General features: G+C 41.2%; 1 protein-coding gene across 4 annotated transcripts in view; it reads right to left on the bottom strand.

Moving 5' to 3' along the window:
• The window catches only part of ERAP1 (endoplasmic reticulum aminopeptidase 1), a 31,852-nt gene that overhangs the window by 4,151 nt on the left and 10,718 nt on the right, over positions 1–16,983 (bottom strand). For 2 of the 4 annotated variants that reach the window (XM_053586119.1, XM_053586108.1), the window contains exons 7-19: positions 16,838–16,951; positions 15,053–15,184; positions 13,181–13,312; positions 12,951–13,022; positions 11,577–11,731; positions 9,640–9,719; positions 8,392–8,575; positions 7,242–7,398; positions 6,410–6,594; positions 5,137–5,298; positions 4,550–4,690; positions 3,926–4,007; positions 394–826 (exon numbers count right to left, since the gene is read on the bottom strand). In XM_053586119.1, coding sequence (XP_053442094.1) covers positions 671–826; positions 3,926–4,007; positions 4,550–4,690; positions 5,137–5,298; positions 6,410–6,594; positions 7,242–7,398; positions 8,392–8,575; positions 9,640–9,719; positions 11,577–11,731; positions 12,951–13,022; positions 13,181–13,312; positions 15,053–15,184; positions 16,838–16,951 — 1,752 coding nt within the window. In that variant the 3' untranslated portion in view covers positions 394–670. Of the gene's footprint in view, positions 1–393; positions 827–3,925; positions 4,008–4,549; positions 4,691–5,136; positions 5,299–6,409; positions 6,595–7,241; positions 7,399–8,391; positions 8,576–9,639; positions 9,720–11,576; positions 11,732–12,950; positions 13,023–13,180; positions 13,313–15,052; positions 15,185–16,837; positions 16,952–16,983 lie in introns of those variants that run through there. The other 2 variants (XR_008379028.1, XM_053586129.1) reach the window with 2 other exon arrangements.

Below are 16,983 nucleotides of genomic sequence, written 5' to 3'. Positions count from 1 at the left end.
AAGCAGAGCTGGAGAAGTCTGTGTGGGAGAGGGCCGCCACCTCCTGTCAGGAGGTAAGGGGGGTGGTCAGCAGAGACCGAGGGAAGCACCTCCACTCGCCCCCTCCCCACACCCCAGCACCATCCTCCTGAGCCCAAAATCTAACAGGCAGGAAGCCTGATGAATCGTCCTACACATCGGTAACCAGGCAAGGAGCAAGGAAGGAGCAGGGTGAATGGCGGATCTGGATGGGCCAACAGGAGAGCAGGGACACAGCCACAATCCAGCTGTGTGTGGGATCCAGGTGTCCACTGTTAGTAGTCTTCACTGTTCCAAGTCTTTCCATGAAATTGATAAAACAGTTTATGAGTGACAAACAGATGGGGCACAGGGTTTAGGACAGGAAAATAGATGTTCTGTTGTTCCTTTATGGTAAGGAACCTGCCACTTGACATCACAGGACACCTGTCAATGTAGCAACAGCACATTGATGGAAAAACTAACAGCTTTCTTAGAAATAGTCTCATGAAAAAAAAAAAAAAAGAAAAGAAATAGTCTCATGAATAAAAGGTCAAAAGGAAAGGAAGTATCTTCAGCTGGAGCCAAAATAACCATCTCTAGTTTGAAAATACATTCAGCAAAATTTTGGTGATTATAGATAAGAGGAACCAGGCAGGGAACAGAACACTTGTTACAACAGTTCCAGCTTTTCATTTTGCAGCCATACTCTGATTTTATCAAAATTCTTATCCATCCAGCGTATATTTTCTTCAATGGTTTCAATTGTTTGTTGGACACACCTAAGCTGAGAACCATTTTTTTTCAAAGAGCTGAAGAATCCTTTTACCTTGTGGGGGAAAAAATTGGTTTTTTTTTTAGTAAGTTAATTTTATTACATTAAGCAAATATAACACTAGGCTAGCTAAAAGAAAACCAAAGCCAAAATTCCAACATTTGTCAAAATTCTATACAGCTCCAGTGCCCAGATGTGATTGTGACACATAAATGTAAGCCCTATGAAATGGCCTCGCACCTCAGGGTATAAGGTCTCCTGTTTTTTTTTTTTTTTTTTGTAGAGACAGAGTCTCACTGTACCACCCTCAGGTAGAGTGCCGTGGCGTCACACGGCTCACAGCAACCTCTAACTCTTGGGCTTACGCGATTCTCTTGCCTCAGCCTCCCACGCAGCTGGGACTACAGGCGCCCGCCACAACGCCCGGCTATAAGACCTCTCCTGTTTTTTTTATCTGCAGCTCCTTTATGTGTTCACACAGTTGCCAGAATGAAAAAGACTTCACTGTTTACCATTTTGTAATTAAGGTTGAATTGAATGTGTCTATTTAATCTGGATTCTGTTCTATACACACAGATGCAAACTTAATTTTTTTTAACATGATATCTAACAAGCAAAATGTGCAGAGTATCTTCTTTGCCAAGCAAAACAGTTTAAACCATGTAAGTGCAGTCTTCCTCTGTGGGCCTGGCCTTGTGTGTTATTACAGAAACACTGGAGAATGGGGTTCTCAGAGTGGTAAGACGCAAACCTTGACAATTTTTTTATCCTTATTCATAATACATGCATCATGCCCTTAAGACAAAATCTAAATAAAGTTCTTCATGGTTTTAAAGCGACAAGAGACTCTTGGCCAACTCCTGAAAGATATCTTTGTTCGTGTTTCATCTCAGAAATCCCTGAACTTCGCATGAGGAATTGCTGACTTTGCCACAGCAATGACCATTGTGCTGTTCTCTTCCACCTTAAGGGTTCTTACCCTTTTCCCATAAATTCTCACAGCATTTACTCCATTTTGACATTTGATCTTAGCCAAAAGGCCACGAAGCAATACTCCACCCATCTGTGTAGTCAGGAGGCAGAGTAGGCGATGTATCACCTACTCAGCATGGAATCCAGACAGCTTGCTCCTCAGCATTTTATGTCATAACAGCACATGGAAAGTTTAGAAAAAGTGGGTAAAAAGAGGCTTTAGGAAGATCAAATTCCAATTTTAAATGATGCAGAGTTTTAAAATCATACTAAGTACAGTGCAACTTTTTTTTTTTTTTTTTTTGCAGTTTTTGGCAAGGGCTGGATTTGAACCCACTACCTCCAGCATATGGGGCCGGCGCCCTACTCCTTTGAGCTGCCCTAAAGTGCAACTTTTCAATGAGCTAAAGGCATGGCCTCCCATGTAACAACCTGGAAAACACTTTTTCACTGTCCTGCCTTCAGCTGTATGGTTCACCCTATGGTTTCATACTCTCCAAACTCAACATTAATTTCCACTCAATTAAAGCTCAACTTTGGGCACTTCTCAGCCATCAAACCACATCAATAATTTAACTAATGGTCAAATTATTTAATTAGTCCTGAAGTACTCCCTCATGACAGCACTGCTAAAGCCAGCTATTAACCTTGCTCTTACCTTTTTCCTGACCCCAACTGTCTCTTCTACCCTCACCTGCCTAGTAAATGTAGTGTCTCAACAGTACCTACACTGTAGGGGAGTGGGGAGGATGTAGTTGTATGATGTGGGCAAAGTACACAGCCCAACCTCAACAATTCTTCACCAGTATTTTACACTGGTCCCTATTCATCCCTCTGCAGTGATTACTGTCTAGACCAGTGGTTCTCAAACCTTCCTAATGCTGCAATGTATTTTCATTGTTACAAAGGGGTTGCGACCCACAGATTGAGAACTGCTGGTCTAGACACTGAGGATAAGGCAGTGAGTCAGGCAGGCACCCTGCCTTCTTGGAACTCACAGACCCTCTGGGGAGAGGGAGTCATGATGGAGCTCATAGTCCACGGAGTGTGGAAGGAAGGCAGGAAGTCATGAAGGAACTTACAGTCTATCCTTGGGGAGGGAGGCAGGAAGTCATGATGGAACTTTCAGTCTATCCTCGGGGAGGGAGGCAGGAAGTCATGATTACAGTAAACAAACTGCTGTGAAGAGCATATGTTAGGTGCATGGTAGTGACTGGGGAGAGGGTGACCTGCTTTAAACATGATAGCAGAAGGTGACATTTGAACTGGAACCTCTGAAAGATACAGTGAGCCTTTCTAGTGAAAAGCTGGGGAAAGAGTAAGCCAGGCAGATAAAAGGAAAACAGCAAAGGCTTAAAGACAGGAGAAACATCTGGTGGCCCAAGGGCAGGAGAAGGCTGTGTGACCCAAGTGCTGTGAGAGAGTGAACCAGAAGAGCTACAGGAACTGGGTAGAGAGGTTGGCAGAAGCCAGGTCATCATGGGACCTTCCATGGGAAGGAGGGCTTTGGAATTTATTTTAAGAACAATAGGCAGAATTTCAAGAAGGCAGTGTCCATCATGGGCTCATTTGAGTGTTAAATGTGGGAGATGATTTGCTAGTGGCAAAGTGACAGGGGGGAGGCCAGGCGAGAGGCCTGTGAGGTGGGATGAGTATAAGAGCAGAGAAGAGATGTGCACAGATGTGGTGCATGTGCTGGAGGCAGGGCCAGAAGGGCTCAGGATGCCACCCACTGTATAGAGCCATAGGTTGCTCCCCACTATGACAATGCCTCAGAATCTTTCATTTCCAGGCTTTAGCCCAGGGTCTTTGTATAGAACACTCTTCTAAATGTTGGTGTTTGCTTTAGCATCTTCTCAAATGTCTGCTAATCATTCTGTAGGACATATCACCATCCATCTGCCCCTTGTCACTCTCTCCTGGCCTTATTCATCTTTGGAGCCTCCAACTTGTTAAGACCTAACACTGTTAGTGGCAGAGCTAAGACTCTTGTGTGTGTGTGAGAAGAGGCACAGTTTTCTGAAGTTGACTTGCAATTGCTTTTTGCTTTATAGCACCCAAAAACAAATTGTAAATGACAAAATCTATTGCTAATCCGTCATGCCCCCCCAATCCGTTTTGTCTACCCCATATTAACTATTTGTCATAAATTTAAGAAGAATTTTTTTTTTTCTTTTTTACCTCTTCAAGCCATGTTCTTGTGGAGAATTGATTTGTTGTGCCCATCACCATGTGGGCTATGGAAGGTGAACCAAGTTCAAACCTAGGAACCAAAATTGTCAAAATGTTTTGTGACATATTTATTCATTCAACATAATTTTTAAGGGCCTCATATATATAACAGCATTTGACTAAAAACTGACCAGGCATGAAAAAGATTTCTGTCCTCCATTGAGTAAGATCCAGTTGTTAAAAAAAAAAAAAAAAAAAATACTAACATCAAAAGAAAAAGTTAAATAGCCAAAGGAAAATGGAGGCAGAAAACACTTCAAGAGTCAGACCAATGCAGAAGCAAATGAGTAGAAGTGCTGAAGGCAGAGGAGGCTTCAGGTGAGTCCTGGGTGCAGGAGGGGTTATCCCAGATGGAATGGGAAGTGTCGCTGTCCAGCTTCATTGTTAGCATTGAATTAGAGTTTTTTGTTTTCTAAGGATATTTTAAGTACTAATAATGTCTACCTTCAATTTTAAAAAACCTTCAAAAATCCCCTGAAATTTTATTGTTGTTTCATAAACATCACACCTAAAATACCGTGAGGTGACAGCAGGAACTTACACAGTCATGCCACAATTTTTGGTACTACTTACTTTTGTACAAGTTTGTTCCAATTTTCCCTCAGAAACTGCCAGGCCAATGGATATCCTACTGGGTTTCTGCCGATAAGTGTAAGAATACCTGGAAACTCCTGAGTTTTTATTATGTCTCCCTTAAAACTTTGGTCTAGTAGCCTGGAAGGATGAAGAGAAGAAATGTTAGCAATTAATAGGTGATGAAACAGTTATAAATGACTGCAGCAAAATAATTTCTTAAAGAGAAACACCAGTGTGCCAATAGCTACATAATAATAAAAACTATTAATAGCATTTACATAGTGTCTGAAACACCCCTTCTCATACATTCCCTCATTTGCTCAAAGAAGAGTAAAAGAAGACTATCTGTAGCAAACATTTCAAGAACATTATCAGTTTAAAGATAAACAAAGGTTATACAGCTTTAAATGTCTTTCCTAACACCTAGTTCTCCCTAATTATGCGTCATTTTCATTAGACGTGTGCCCACTTGCAGTAATGTTGCCAGCAGAACAGGCAATTCCTGGCAAGAGAACACAAGTAGATGCGAGGATGGTTCTGATGTAATTTAATCCCTTGGCCCAGGAACACTGATGATAACTCACCACTGAAGCTTGTCCTTATTCTGGCTCATACAGAGGGCAAATTCAACTTGCTCTTTCTCAGCACTGGATAAAGAAGACTGATATTTATTATAAAGAAAATCCCAGCCTTCAGTGTTCTGGGCCCCCACAGCAAACACCGCCAAGGTCACATCATTTGGTAGGCTGTGGAAAAGAATACACTCAGACTAATGAACTAGCCTCACAGTCAGAGATGCATATGTGTAAATATCAGCAAACACTACTTCTGGCCAGGTGTGGTGGCTCACACCTGTAGACCCAGCTACTTAGGAGGCCGAGGCGGGTGGATTACTTGAGCTCAGGAGTTGGAGACCAGCTTGAGCAAGAGTGAGATTGTCTCTAAAAATAGCCAGGCTTTGTGGCAGGCACCTTGAGTCCCAGCTACTCAGGAGGCTGAGGCAAGAAGATCCCTTGAGCCCAAGAGTTTGAGGTTGCTGTGAGGTATGACACCATAGCACTCTACCCAGGGTGACAGAGTGAGACTCTGTCTCAAAAAGAGGAAAAGAAAAAAAGAACAAAACCTGTTTCTTTCCTTCAGTGACATTTTATGAAAGAGGAAGAGAAAATATCTAAAATTGGGTTTTAATAGCCTTCTCCAAAACATAATGTGACATGCCCCTTTTATAAGAACCTATATATCTAACCTACCTTAATGATGCTGGGTGACACCATAGGTGGTCACCTTTCAATTCAGAGGAAGGAAATTCAAACTAGATTCAACATTTATGCCATGTTCACAAGTCAGGAACCCAACAAGACTACTGCTTATACATTATTTCTTTGAATGGAAGTGTGTAGATTATTGGCATATTTGTTTCCTAGATGGGATTTAAGTTCCAAACAGAAAAGGAATAAAGTATACCAAGAATAGGGATTTCCAGATATGGTGAGTTTCTGTCTTGCTTAGTGCCTTCACCCTGGACCCGTCAAGGCCTTTGGAGACCTGAAGAAGCTGCCAGAAAATTCTGTGTGGCTGTTCAGTGAGACCTTGTATTGGCTGCACAAAACGAAAGTCACTCTGATCTCTAAACTCCACAGATAACTTGGCTTTTATGGACAAAAATTCCCTCCTGGCATTTCTTAAAACAGAAAGCTGGGAGCTACATAGGTAAGTCTTAGAAAGCAATTTATTTCCCAAAAAAGGGTAGCAGGAGAGACTTGCTTAATCTTTTTGTTTTTCTCAATGTTTAGCATTGAGGCTAAAAAACAGAAAACATAACCTTCTACATCAACAAATTATTCTGTAGTGACTGACCTCAAATTTCCACCAGATTCCTTCCACCTTCTGAAATAGCCTTCCGCCCTCTGCACACAGGGCTGGTACCCACGCACGCAGGCCAGCAGCAGAAGCCGGCTCCGCAGCAGCCGCTCTGTCACAGAGCCTTCGTCAGCCCACGCCTGCCTGTCAATGAGATCCCTCAGCAGCCTGATGAGGAAGGCCTGTGGGTGCCAGACAGGGAGGTAGTGACATGTGTGGTACTATGGCCACAGATCATTTCATGTTCACATAATCCTATACGGCCTCAGGTGATGGGGGCTAATTTTTAAAGCTGAATCCACATAGTATTTGAAAAACCATGCAGCTCTGTTTATATTTAATTATAGTCAGAAACAAAGAATGATGAATGATTCTGGAATTTGCATAGCAACCTTTTATAAGTTATCCTATCTACTTAAAATCAGGATGAATCGCCAGTTTTATAAACTAAAAGAGACAGTTTATATCACTAAATTTTCAGAGCAAATTATGCAACAGGACATCATGACATTTTGCCAAAAATAACAATTCTGTGCTTCTTCCTCAAGTGCTACTGAGTCCTAGAAAATCTTAACATTAGTAAAATGAAATAAAGGATTTGTGAAATGAAGGGAATAACAAATTCATGAAAATTAAGTGTGAAGTCTTAAAAATGCTGTTCCTATTTTTAGTGCCAAATAAAACAAAAGTCTTTGCTAATCCAAATACTGAATTTTTATTTACTTTTCCTTAATATGTGTATGAAGACACGCACACACACACCGATTGGCACTCTTTTTCATACACACACAAAACACACTTACAGATTCTCCTCATTCCAGGCTCTTACCTTGAATTGAGTTTCCACTTCATTCATGTCTCTTTTCTCCATTAACTTATATATAGGTATCAGCTCATTCAAACCTTGGAACACGGGCAGAATTTCAGTTTCATGTTTCAAGTATAGGGCTAAGTCCAAGGCTTTTTCAATCGATACCTTTCCAATGCTGTCCAAGAGACACCATGGTTAGTGGTTTAAAAGAAAATCCAGGATGTCAACTTTTTGCTTCAAAATGCACTTTAATCTTCTAGCAAAACATTCCATCAGATAAACATGTCTTACATATAACAACCGTTACATTAGTCTCTGTTTTGTCTCACACAACACAATGTCTGGCCTGTTTACAACGGGAATTCTCTTAACTAATAACAGCAGAGGCTAACACTGGGCACAACACAATGGAAGCATGCCAGCATTTGTCCCCATGGAACAGTGGCCTATGGGCCAAACATCCAGGGTAAGATGGGGATCCAGGCAACAATCCTTCAGGAAGCCTGGTTAGATTCCGTCAAAAGTATGAGTGCCTACAGTAAACACCTCTTCTCCACTGAGAAACAAAAAGCCTCTGAACATACCCACACACACACAGAGGGCTGTTAAAGCCCTGCCAGTAGGATATTTACTTACATAGGGAACATAAGACTGCTAAGATTCGAGCAAAAACATGCTATAGAGAGGATTTCAAGGGCAGGAATTCCTGCCAGTAGACAAACTAATTCATGCCCACATAAGAGAAAAACTCAATTTAATTCAAGTTTGGGAGAGGAAGGGTGGAAGGAGAAGGGAGGGGCCCCACCTAATGGGCACAATGTAAGGGTGTATGACACACCTCCTGGGTGAGGGCACAACTACCATGGGGACCTTACCTAACCAATGCAAGCATTGTAACCTAATCATTTCTACCTTTATATCAATCTGAAATGAATAAATGAATAAGGAAAAATAAAAAGATACAGATTCCTTCCTTTAGATTCCTTTAGCAGTCACAAACAAAAAGTTAATGTTAACCATAAGGCTAAAAGCAATTTTGGATCATTCGAACTTGTGGGAAAACACCTTTCAACCTCTTCATAGTGATCAATCATTTTAGAAATCAAGAATTTGATCTGGAACAGCTACTTTCAGAAATGAGCCTCCAACTCCATGCAGCTCATGTCACCTGGCCAGCTGGAACGCGTTGTGAATGAGACTCGCCCGATCCTGGCTGCTGATGGCTCTGTGTGTTCCTTTTAAAAGGCCAGTCAGAGAATCCCAGCCTTCACCCTCATAATGCACAATGTAATAGCCATTCATTCCCACGTTGAATTTGATCCATTCCACCTCCTCTGGGAGAATGAGCACATCTAGAGCAAATAAAATAAATCATAGCTCCATTCACCCGCTTGTCTCATGAAAGCTTTTCTGATCAGAGACTGGACAAGAAAATCAGAGAAGAATTTAATACAGAACAATCTGAAATCATCGCTTATTTCTTTTAGAAAACAGAAAATAGCAACTCAATAGACAAAAACCAACTCTAGCTTTAGACACCCACTCTGTGAGACTTACAAATCAGTGAATAGAATGCAACCCTGCACATGATACAACTCAGCAATGTTAACAAAAGGGAATTTTCACTAGTAATACTTCTTATTTAGCATTCCATAAATCAACTGTTTTAATCTCTCAGGGGTCCTCAAACTACAGCCCGTGGGCCACATGCGGCAGTGTGATTGTATTTGTTCCCATTTTGTTTTTTTACTTCAAAATAAGATACATGCAGTGTGCATAGGAATTTGTTCATTTTTTTTTTTCTTAACTACAGTCCGGCCCTCCAACAGTCTGAGGGACAGCGAACTGCCCCCCTGTTTAAAAAGTTTGAGGACCCCTGCATCTATATGGTAAGATATTGGTCATTTTTTTGTAAAATCAGAAAGTATTTTCAATCTGATCCTTTTTTATTTTAACCAAGATAAATAGCAAAAGTAACTTAGTATTTAAATCCTATTCAATTCTGGCTGGACCCAGTGGCTCATGACTATACTCCTAGCACTCTGGGTGGCCGAGGCAGGTAGATCGCCTGAGCTCAGGAGTTCAAGACCAGTCAGAGCAGAAGCAAGACCCTGTCTCTACTGAAAAATAAAAAACTAGAGGTTGCCCCTGTGGCTCAAAAGAGTAGGGTGCCGGCCCCATATGCCAGAGGTGGCGGGTTCAAACCCAGCCCCAGTCAAAAACTGCAAAAAATAAAATAAAAATTAAAAACTAGCTGGGCATTGTGGTGGGTGCCCACAGTCCCAGCTACTTGGGAGGCTAAGGCAAAAGGATCACTTAAATCCAGGAATTTGTTGCTGTGAGCTATGATGCCAGGGCATTCTACCCAGGGTGACAGAGTGAGAATCTGTCTCAAATTTTAAAAAAGTTAAATTACCTGTCTTTGCTTTCAGCAAAAATCTATGGACCGTGTCTGATTTGCTGGTAATGAATGTCAGTGGAACATGCCACAGGTACCTAAAGGAAAGGAAGACTGGATTGTTGATTTGATTCTACAAGCAGCTATTCAATCACCTGCCATGTGCCAAGCACCAGCTAGTTTAGGATGGGATGGTACTAAAGCTGTGGTGGCCAGACTCTCGGGATAACTCCAGTCTGTCCTCCAGCTTTGCAAGGTGTGTCAGCACAGGCACCACGCACGCTTTTTGGATCTCTGAGCAGAGCTAGGAATCTGGTCTCAAGTGAGCCTTGAATCCTTTACAGTGATTGGCTGGTAGGAGCTCGGAGGCCTGACTTTATGACACTGATTGCTAGTACAAATCAACCTCATGTGCTCCTAAATCGTATGCTGAGAGAGACACAACATCACTTCTGTAGAACTCATGCCCATGATGGCAGACTCTTAATCTGATCATGAAGAAACAGCAAAAAACCAAGTTGAAGGAATACGGTCTCAAGTGAGCCTTGAACCCTTTATAGTGAAGGATGCTGAAGGATGTTCTATAAAATAACTGTCCTGTGTTCTTCAGAAATGTTACTATCAAGAAACATGAAGCCTAAAGAGCTGTTTCCAAGAAAATAAGGACCAAAATGATGTGTCAACTATTAATAAATACCATATGTGATCCATTATTATTAAATTCTGAACCAGAATTTATCTTCTGTTTTGCTATAAAGATATTTTTAGGGCAAGTGGAAAAAGTTAAAAGAGGTTCACAAATAGATCAAAGTATTCTATCAAGTTCATTTCTTAATTTTGATCATTGTACTGTGGTTGTATAAGCAAATGTTCTTGTTTTTTTAAAACAATACCACACTGAAGTATTTACGGGTAAAGGGGTGGAGCTTCATGTCTCCAACTTACTCTCCAACAGTTTAGAAAAATGTATGGGATACATGTATGTATATACATATGGGCACACATAAACATGCACCACAGTTATACAAATAATGCTCACTGCCATTATTTGTCTTTGCACAATTGCAGAGCTTTGGAAATGCCTAACATATCCTCCTGACTGCTATAATGCCACCCCACTCTATCATGGAGATGTCTCAAATCCACTTGGTAGGTATATACATACATACACATACATATATATACATTTGAATGTATATATATTTATATATATATATATATATATACACGCATTCACAGACACAGAGAGAAGGATAAAGAAAGTAAAGAGTTAACATATATCTGGATAAAGGACATATGGGAATTTTTTGCACTATTCTTGGGGCTTCTCTGTAAGTCTGAGATTATTTCAAATTATTATCCCTTCCTCTGCTCCCCAGCCCACTGCTCTGGCCCCAGCCCCCACTGTTTTCACCCATCGCACCTCCATTAGAGCACCCACTGTTTACTTTTCACTTTCCTCCATCACACAGGACAAGTGGCATAAGATAAGAAAGAACTGGTTTAGTGTCCATCCAGGGTCACTCAAAGTTGCAGCCTCCTGTTTTCAGTGATACCCTTTTGTAGCTTTAAGCTAACAAACAAGTTCCAAGATCTAACTCATAGTTCCAAAAAAATACAACTAAATCTCGTAATTCCAATAAATTGCCTAATTATTTTGCCCTTACCTCCAACCCAAATGCACAAGACAAGGATCAGAAATTACTATCCTATCAAACTACAAATCATGAGAACATTAAAGTAATTATATGTCAACTTTATTGAAATTAACTAAAGTTTAAAGTGTCCTTAATTTTCTTGGGAAGATGGGAGGTAGTGTGCCACCTTCATACATAGACTCAACTGAAAGAGTTTAGAGATAGAGGTAAGGGAGCTATTTCATAAGCAAGCCTTCATTCTACAGTACAGATGGACTTATCGAAGCAGCAAAGTGAGCTTCACTCTGTGAACATTACCCAGTCTCTGGGGCGTCGTCAGAGGCCTTCATATAATGCTGCTGCTTCAGGTGCACGTTCCTCCCTCTCACCGTGACGGTTATCAGAGGAAAGCCCTTCTGCAGTGTCCAGGTGTCCATCATGGCCTGCACATCGAGGCCTTCCCATCGCCAGTGCTGGTTCATACACAAAAGGCAGGCACATCACATGACCCAGCTCTGAGCAAGAAGGCCACCCGTGCTCCAAAGGCCACTCCCAGTTGACAGTTCCTCCGTGGAGCCCTTCCTGATCCTTTCCTCTGCTCACCAGCCCCCACCGTCTCCACCCATCACACCTCTATTAGAGCACCAACTGTTTACTTTTCACTTTCCTCCATTGCGCAGGACAGGTGGCATATCTGGTTCTGCCAGGCACATCCAGGGCTGGCAGCACACCAGGCAAGAGGAGGCATGTGAATGTGTGGAGGGACAAAAAGTGGCTGGGTTCTCACACCCACATAACTGGGCTCTCAGATGGGCCAGATGGGAAAACAAATGTTTAGGCAGGAGCCTGTGTTTCCAAAGTGGTAATAACAGTGATGGCCCATACTCAACAAATAGCTGTGAACTCAAAACAGATTATGTTCTTTGATACTAAAAGAGCTTTTAGGAAAAAATTTAAGAGGCAGTGAAAAGATAAAATACGCTACATCACAAATCTAGAAAAGAAGAAGCCAAGATCATAAAAAGGCATATGCTGTCTGGAAAGTATCCAGCCATGTAACATGGAAAACAGGAGGATGGTAGATAAAATTCTGTTGCCTGTCTAGACTCACCCTCAGCTGCTTATGAAAATAGCCCTCAAGTCCAGATAAACAGATTCAAACTATTTTGTGACTTAGATGTATGAACACTTCATAGCTTAGCAGTTAAAAACATGAGTTAGATGTAGGTTCAAATCCCTGCTCTGCCATTTACTAACCTTTGCCTAATGATTTCATATCATCATCTGTAAAAATAGGGACAGTGAGAGAACCTGGCTCACTACGGAGACAACACACACTTGCTCACACCTGCCTGAGACTGATGAGTGCACAGCAAGGCTCACTGACGCAGAGGTGGGAAATGACTGACATCCTCCTGACTGCTACAGCGCCCCCCTAACCTACCATAGGAATGTGTCACAAGTCCACTTCACAGAGAGCCAAGAGGAAGAAATTAGTATTAGTGAGAAGTATTACCAAAGCAGGTTGTCCAACCCTCCTGTATAGATACATTTTAAGAAAAACGGTAAAAGAATGTCAGTCTGGTGTCGTTTCAATGCAGTCTTATCTGGAAAGTTTGGACACAGTGAGCCTTCAGAAACATGAAGCAAAAGAGTAAACTTCAGGGAAGAAGGGTAGAGGCAGGAACTTACTGAGGATGAGGAAGAATGTTGATCTCCAGGGCAAAAGCCATCCGTGCTCTGTGGGTCATTGGTAGGGCAAATCTAAGAAACCAAAACTAAACACATCACTCCCATGTCTGTAGAAAACACTCATGATTCTCCTCAAAGGGATGAACATGAGGCAAGGAAAACAAAACAGAACAAAACAAGATAATAAGCCCATGAATCCCAAATGCAGAGATGCACAAAAACATACTCACACTTGCCATAGAATTCCACAGGTCCTCGTTTTTGGTGTTTTTATAGCTATACTTCTGAAGATAGTATATGATACCACTTTTAAATACATCGGCACTAAGGTAATCCCTTAGCATATTCAGAATACAAGCTCCCTGAAAAGAAAATAGAAATAATTGTTATGTGTAGTTGGATTGCAATCTATTCTGCCATCATATTTGATTTAGCGATAATTCTTTTAAAATGCAGCTACAGTGGGCAGCACCTGTGGCTCAGGTGGGTAGGGCGCTGGTCCCATATTCTGAGGGTGGCAGGTTCAAAACCGGCCCTGGCCAAACTGCAACAAAAAAATACCCAGGTGTCGTGGCGGCACCTGTATTCCCAGCTACTCGGGAGGCTGAGGCAAGAGAATCCCTTAAACCCAGGAGTTGGAGGTTGCTGTGAGCTGTGTGAGGCCACTGCACTCTACCAAGGGCAATAAAGTGAGACTCTGTCTCTACAAAAAAAAAAAAAAAAAAAAAAATGCAGCTACAGTAACACTGCTAATGTCTAACAAAAGATAAACCAGAGTAGCAGGTTAAACCTGGACCTGCCTAGGCAGGAGATTTTCCTAACATAATAGTTTGTGCTCTTAGCGCACTGGGACCATTATTTTCCAACAGTAGTCAGGCCTCCCAGTGCAGCAAGGTAGCATCTGTCAGTTCCCTTTGTTCACATGGGGATGGACAATAGTGCAGGTTAAACATGAGACCTTGAACCACCACCTGGCTCTCCCACTGCCACTCCTTGGCAGGAGTGGGGACAGGTAAGTACCACAGGGTCAAGCGCTAGAGACAGAAGCAAAGCAAGCTCATTCCGGAGTACAGATCTCTTTCCCACATGCTCCCATCACCATACACTGTGGGTCACAAGCTCAAATGCCTGCAGTGGCATCTGATAGGTGACGTAAACAAGGGAAGTAGTCCAAGGGTAAGAAGAATTTTCTTTCACACTAGTTTTCCTCTGTACTTTTGATGGAAACATATAAGGAAGAAATATTGTTATGAGAAAAACACTAGCGAAGCCGTGTGGTGAACAGCAGCACATCCTCAGCCTCATAGAGAAGACAACAGGAGGGGCTGGGAATGGGGGATAGAAAGGCTGAGCTTTGACCTTATAAAGAAGGAGCACAACTTACCTCTAGCTTATGCTTCCCAAGGAAATACAGGTCCTGAGTGGCCAAATCCTCCCTTTTTTCCCCAACAAGAATCCAGAAATCCATATTTTTATATAGAATCTCTCAATTGTTAAATGCCACCAACAATCCCAATTCTTGCTGTCAAGCTCAGCATGCAGAAAAGCACTCTGCAGTCAATAGCAGAAGCCACCACTGCAGGCCCTGACAGCCAAGCTGCACAGGCAGGAAGCATACGGCCTAGCACAGAGCTGATGCTCACTAACACCTACTTGTTGAATGATGAGTCAAGACAGACTTTCTGAAGCCATGAATCTTCAACCCAAGAAAGAGTTAATGAAGAAGTAAACATAACATTATCTTTAGGATTGTGAGCAAAACTGCAAGTTAGGCCTATATGAGTTAACTGCAGCCAGCACACATCAGGACAGAGGTCTTCAGTCTGGGTTTAACCCACAACCTTACCAGTAAATAACCTCCCCACCTATTTATAAATAGGCTTAGAGTAGCTAGGTGTTGTGGTGGGCACTTGTAGTCCCAGCTACTTGGGAGGCCAAGGCATGAGAATCGCTTAAGCCCAAGAGTTTGAGGTTGCTGTGAGCTGTGACACCACAGGACTCTACCCAGGGCAACAGCTTGAGACTCTGTTTCAAAAAAAAAAACAAAAAAAAACCCATAGGCTTAGTCTCCAAACTGGACCCTTATATTCATACATTGTTACCTTTTCATAAGAAACATCATCAAACATCTCCTGGATCTGAGCAGGATTTTCAACAGGTGTGGACACAGGGTGTGAGGAGTTTAAAGCATCTACTTCCATCACATTAAAACACTTGCCAAAAAAATAATCTTCCTATTGAGACAGGAAAAAGGAAACATCACCTATGATTTACACTTAAGTAAAAGATGCAAAAGGAGGAAGCTCTGGTCTAGGGTAATAAGTCTATACTAAAAGTTTTTGATGCCATATTTGTGCCATATTTGTAATATTTGTGAACTAGGATAGAATTACTATTTTCTGAAAAGTATCTACAAACAATAATTTTAGGTAAACCTTATAGATTTTGTTCATCTTGAATACTTATAACTATTTGTTTGTTTTTTGAGACAGAGTCTATGTTGCCATGAACTCCTGACCTCCAGCAATCCAACTGTCTAGGCTTTCCAGAGTACTATGATTACAGGCATGAGCTACCTCATCTGGCCTTATATAGCCAAACAGCAACAACAAGAAACTAAAATGTGGCCGGGCGCAATGACTCACACCTGTAATCCTAGCACTTGGGAGGCCGAGGCAGATGGATTGCCTGAGCTCATGGGTTCAAGACCAGCCTCAGCCAGAGAGACCTCGTCTCTTTAAAAAAAATTAAAAATAGCTGGGTGTTGTGGTGGGTGCCTGTAGTCCCAGCTACTTGGGAGGCTGAGGTAAGAGAATTGCTTGAGCCCAAGAGTTTGAGGTTACTGTGAGCTATGATGCCATAGCATTATACTGAGGGCAACAAAAGTAAGACTCTGTCTCGAAAAAAAAAAAAAAGAAAAGAAACTAAAATGCATAATGATTTCAACTTTTGCAGTCATCATTTCTACTATTATAGAACACGTAATGGAAAAAAAACAGAGAATAAATTCCAACCTCCATCTACTTTATTAAGGCACGTTAACTCAATAGAACAATATGTATCCATGATCATTTTTATTAAAGATTATGTCAAAACATAAGAAATATTTGTGATCCATTATAGTGTAATATTGACATGTAGTTTATAATTGCAATGGTGTATAAATAAATTATGTGTCTAGGCAGGTGAAATTAGGAAATAATTAATATTCACAAATGAAAAGAATCATAGTAGGGGAAAAGATTTTTTTTACATAAGTTTACTTTTAATTTTGTTAAATGTGAATTGTCTCGAGTTAAACATGTGATTTTTTTTTTTTTTTTGCAGTTTTTGGTCGTGGCCAGGTTTGAACCCACCATCTTCAATATACGGGGCCAGCGCCCTACTCCTTTAAGCCACAGGCACTGCACTAAACATGTGATTTTAAAACAAACACATATCAGTTTCAAAGCTTGTTTGTGACCATGGTCTATGATGTTACATAATTAAATATACAGCTACTTTAAGCATAACTCCATTTGATTTGGCAATCAGTGTCCTACTGTGATAACAGCATTCTGTACCTAATTATTCTGCAATGAGCAACCTGGCAGTTGGAGAAATGATATGGAATATTCAGGCTATCATTATTTCTATTTCTTTGATATAACTTCAACACTTAATCTCATAACAGTCATAGATGTACAGTGGAGTCTGGAAATAAGTCTTTCCGATGTATCATGAATATTCACTAGCATCTGTGAAGTGATTCACGTCTAAACACTCAAGGAGGTTATCAGTGAAATCTTTCTATAACACAACCTCTATAACTAATGATATATTTTCCAGCAACAATGAACAGAACAGATTAACCTAAAATGTAAAAAAGAATAAATATTACTACTTACAACTTTCAGCTCAGGATGGGTCACACTGACAGACACAAACTCCATAAACTTGGCGAATCCCTCATTTAGCCAAAGATCATTCCACCACTCCATAGTGACCAGGTTCCCAAACCACTAAAAGGAAAACATTCATCAGTTGATTTACA

This window comes from Nycticebus coucang, chromosome 1 (assembly GCF_027406575.1).
Source record: "Nycticebus coucang isolate mNycCou1 chromosome 1, mNycCou1.pri, whole genome shotgun sequence".
Taxonomy (NCBI): domain Eukaryota; kingdom Metazoa; phylum Chordata; class Mammalia; order Primates; family Lorisidae; genus Nycticebus; species Nycticebus coucang.
This window is presented reverse-complemented; position numbering and strand designations above follow the sequence as displayed.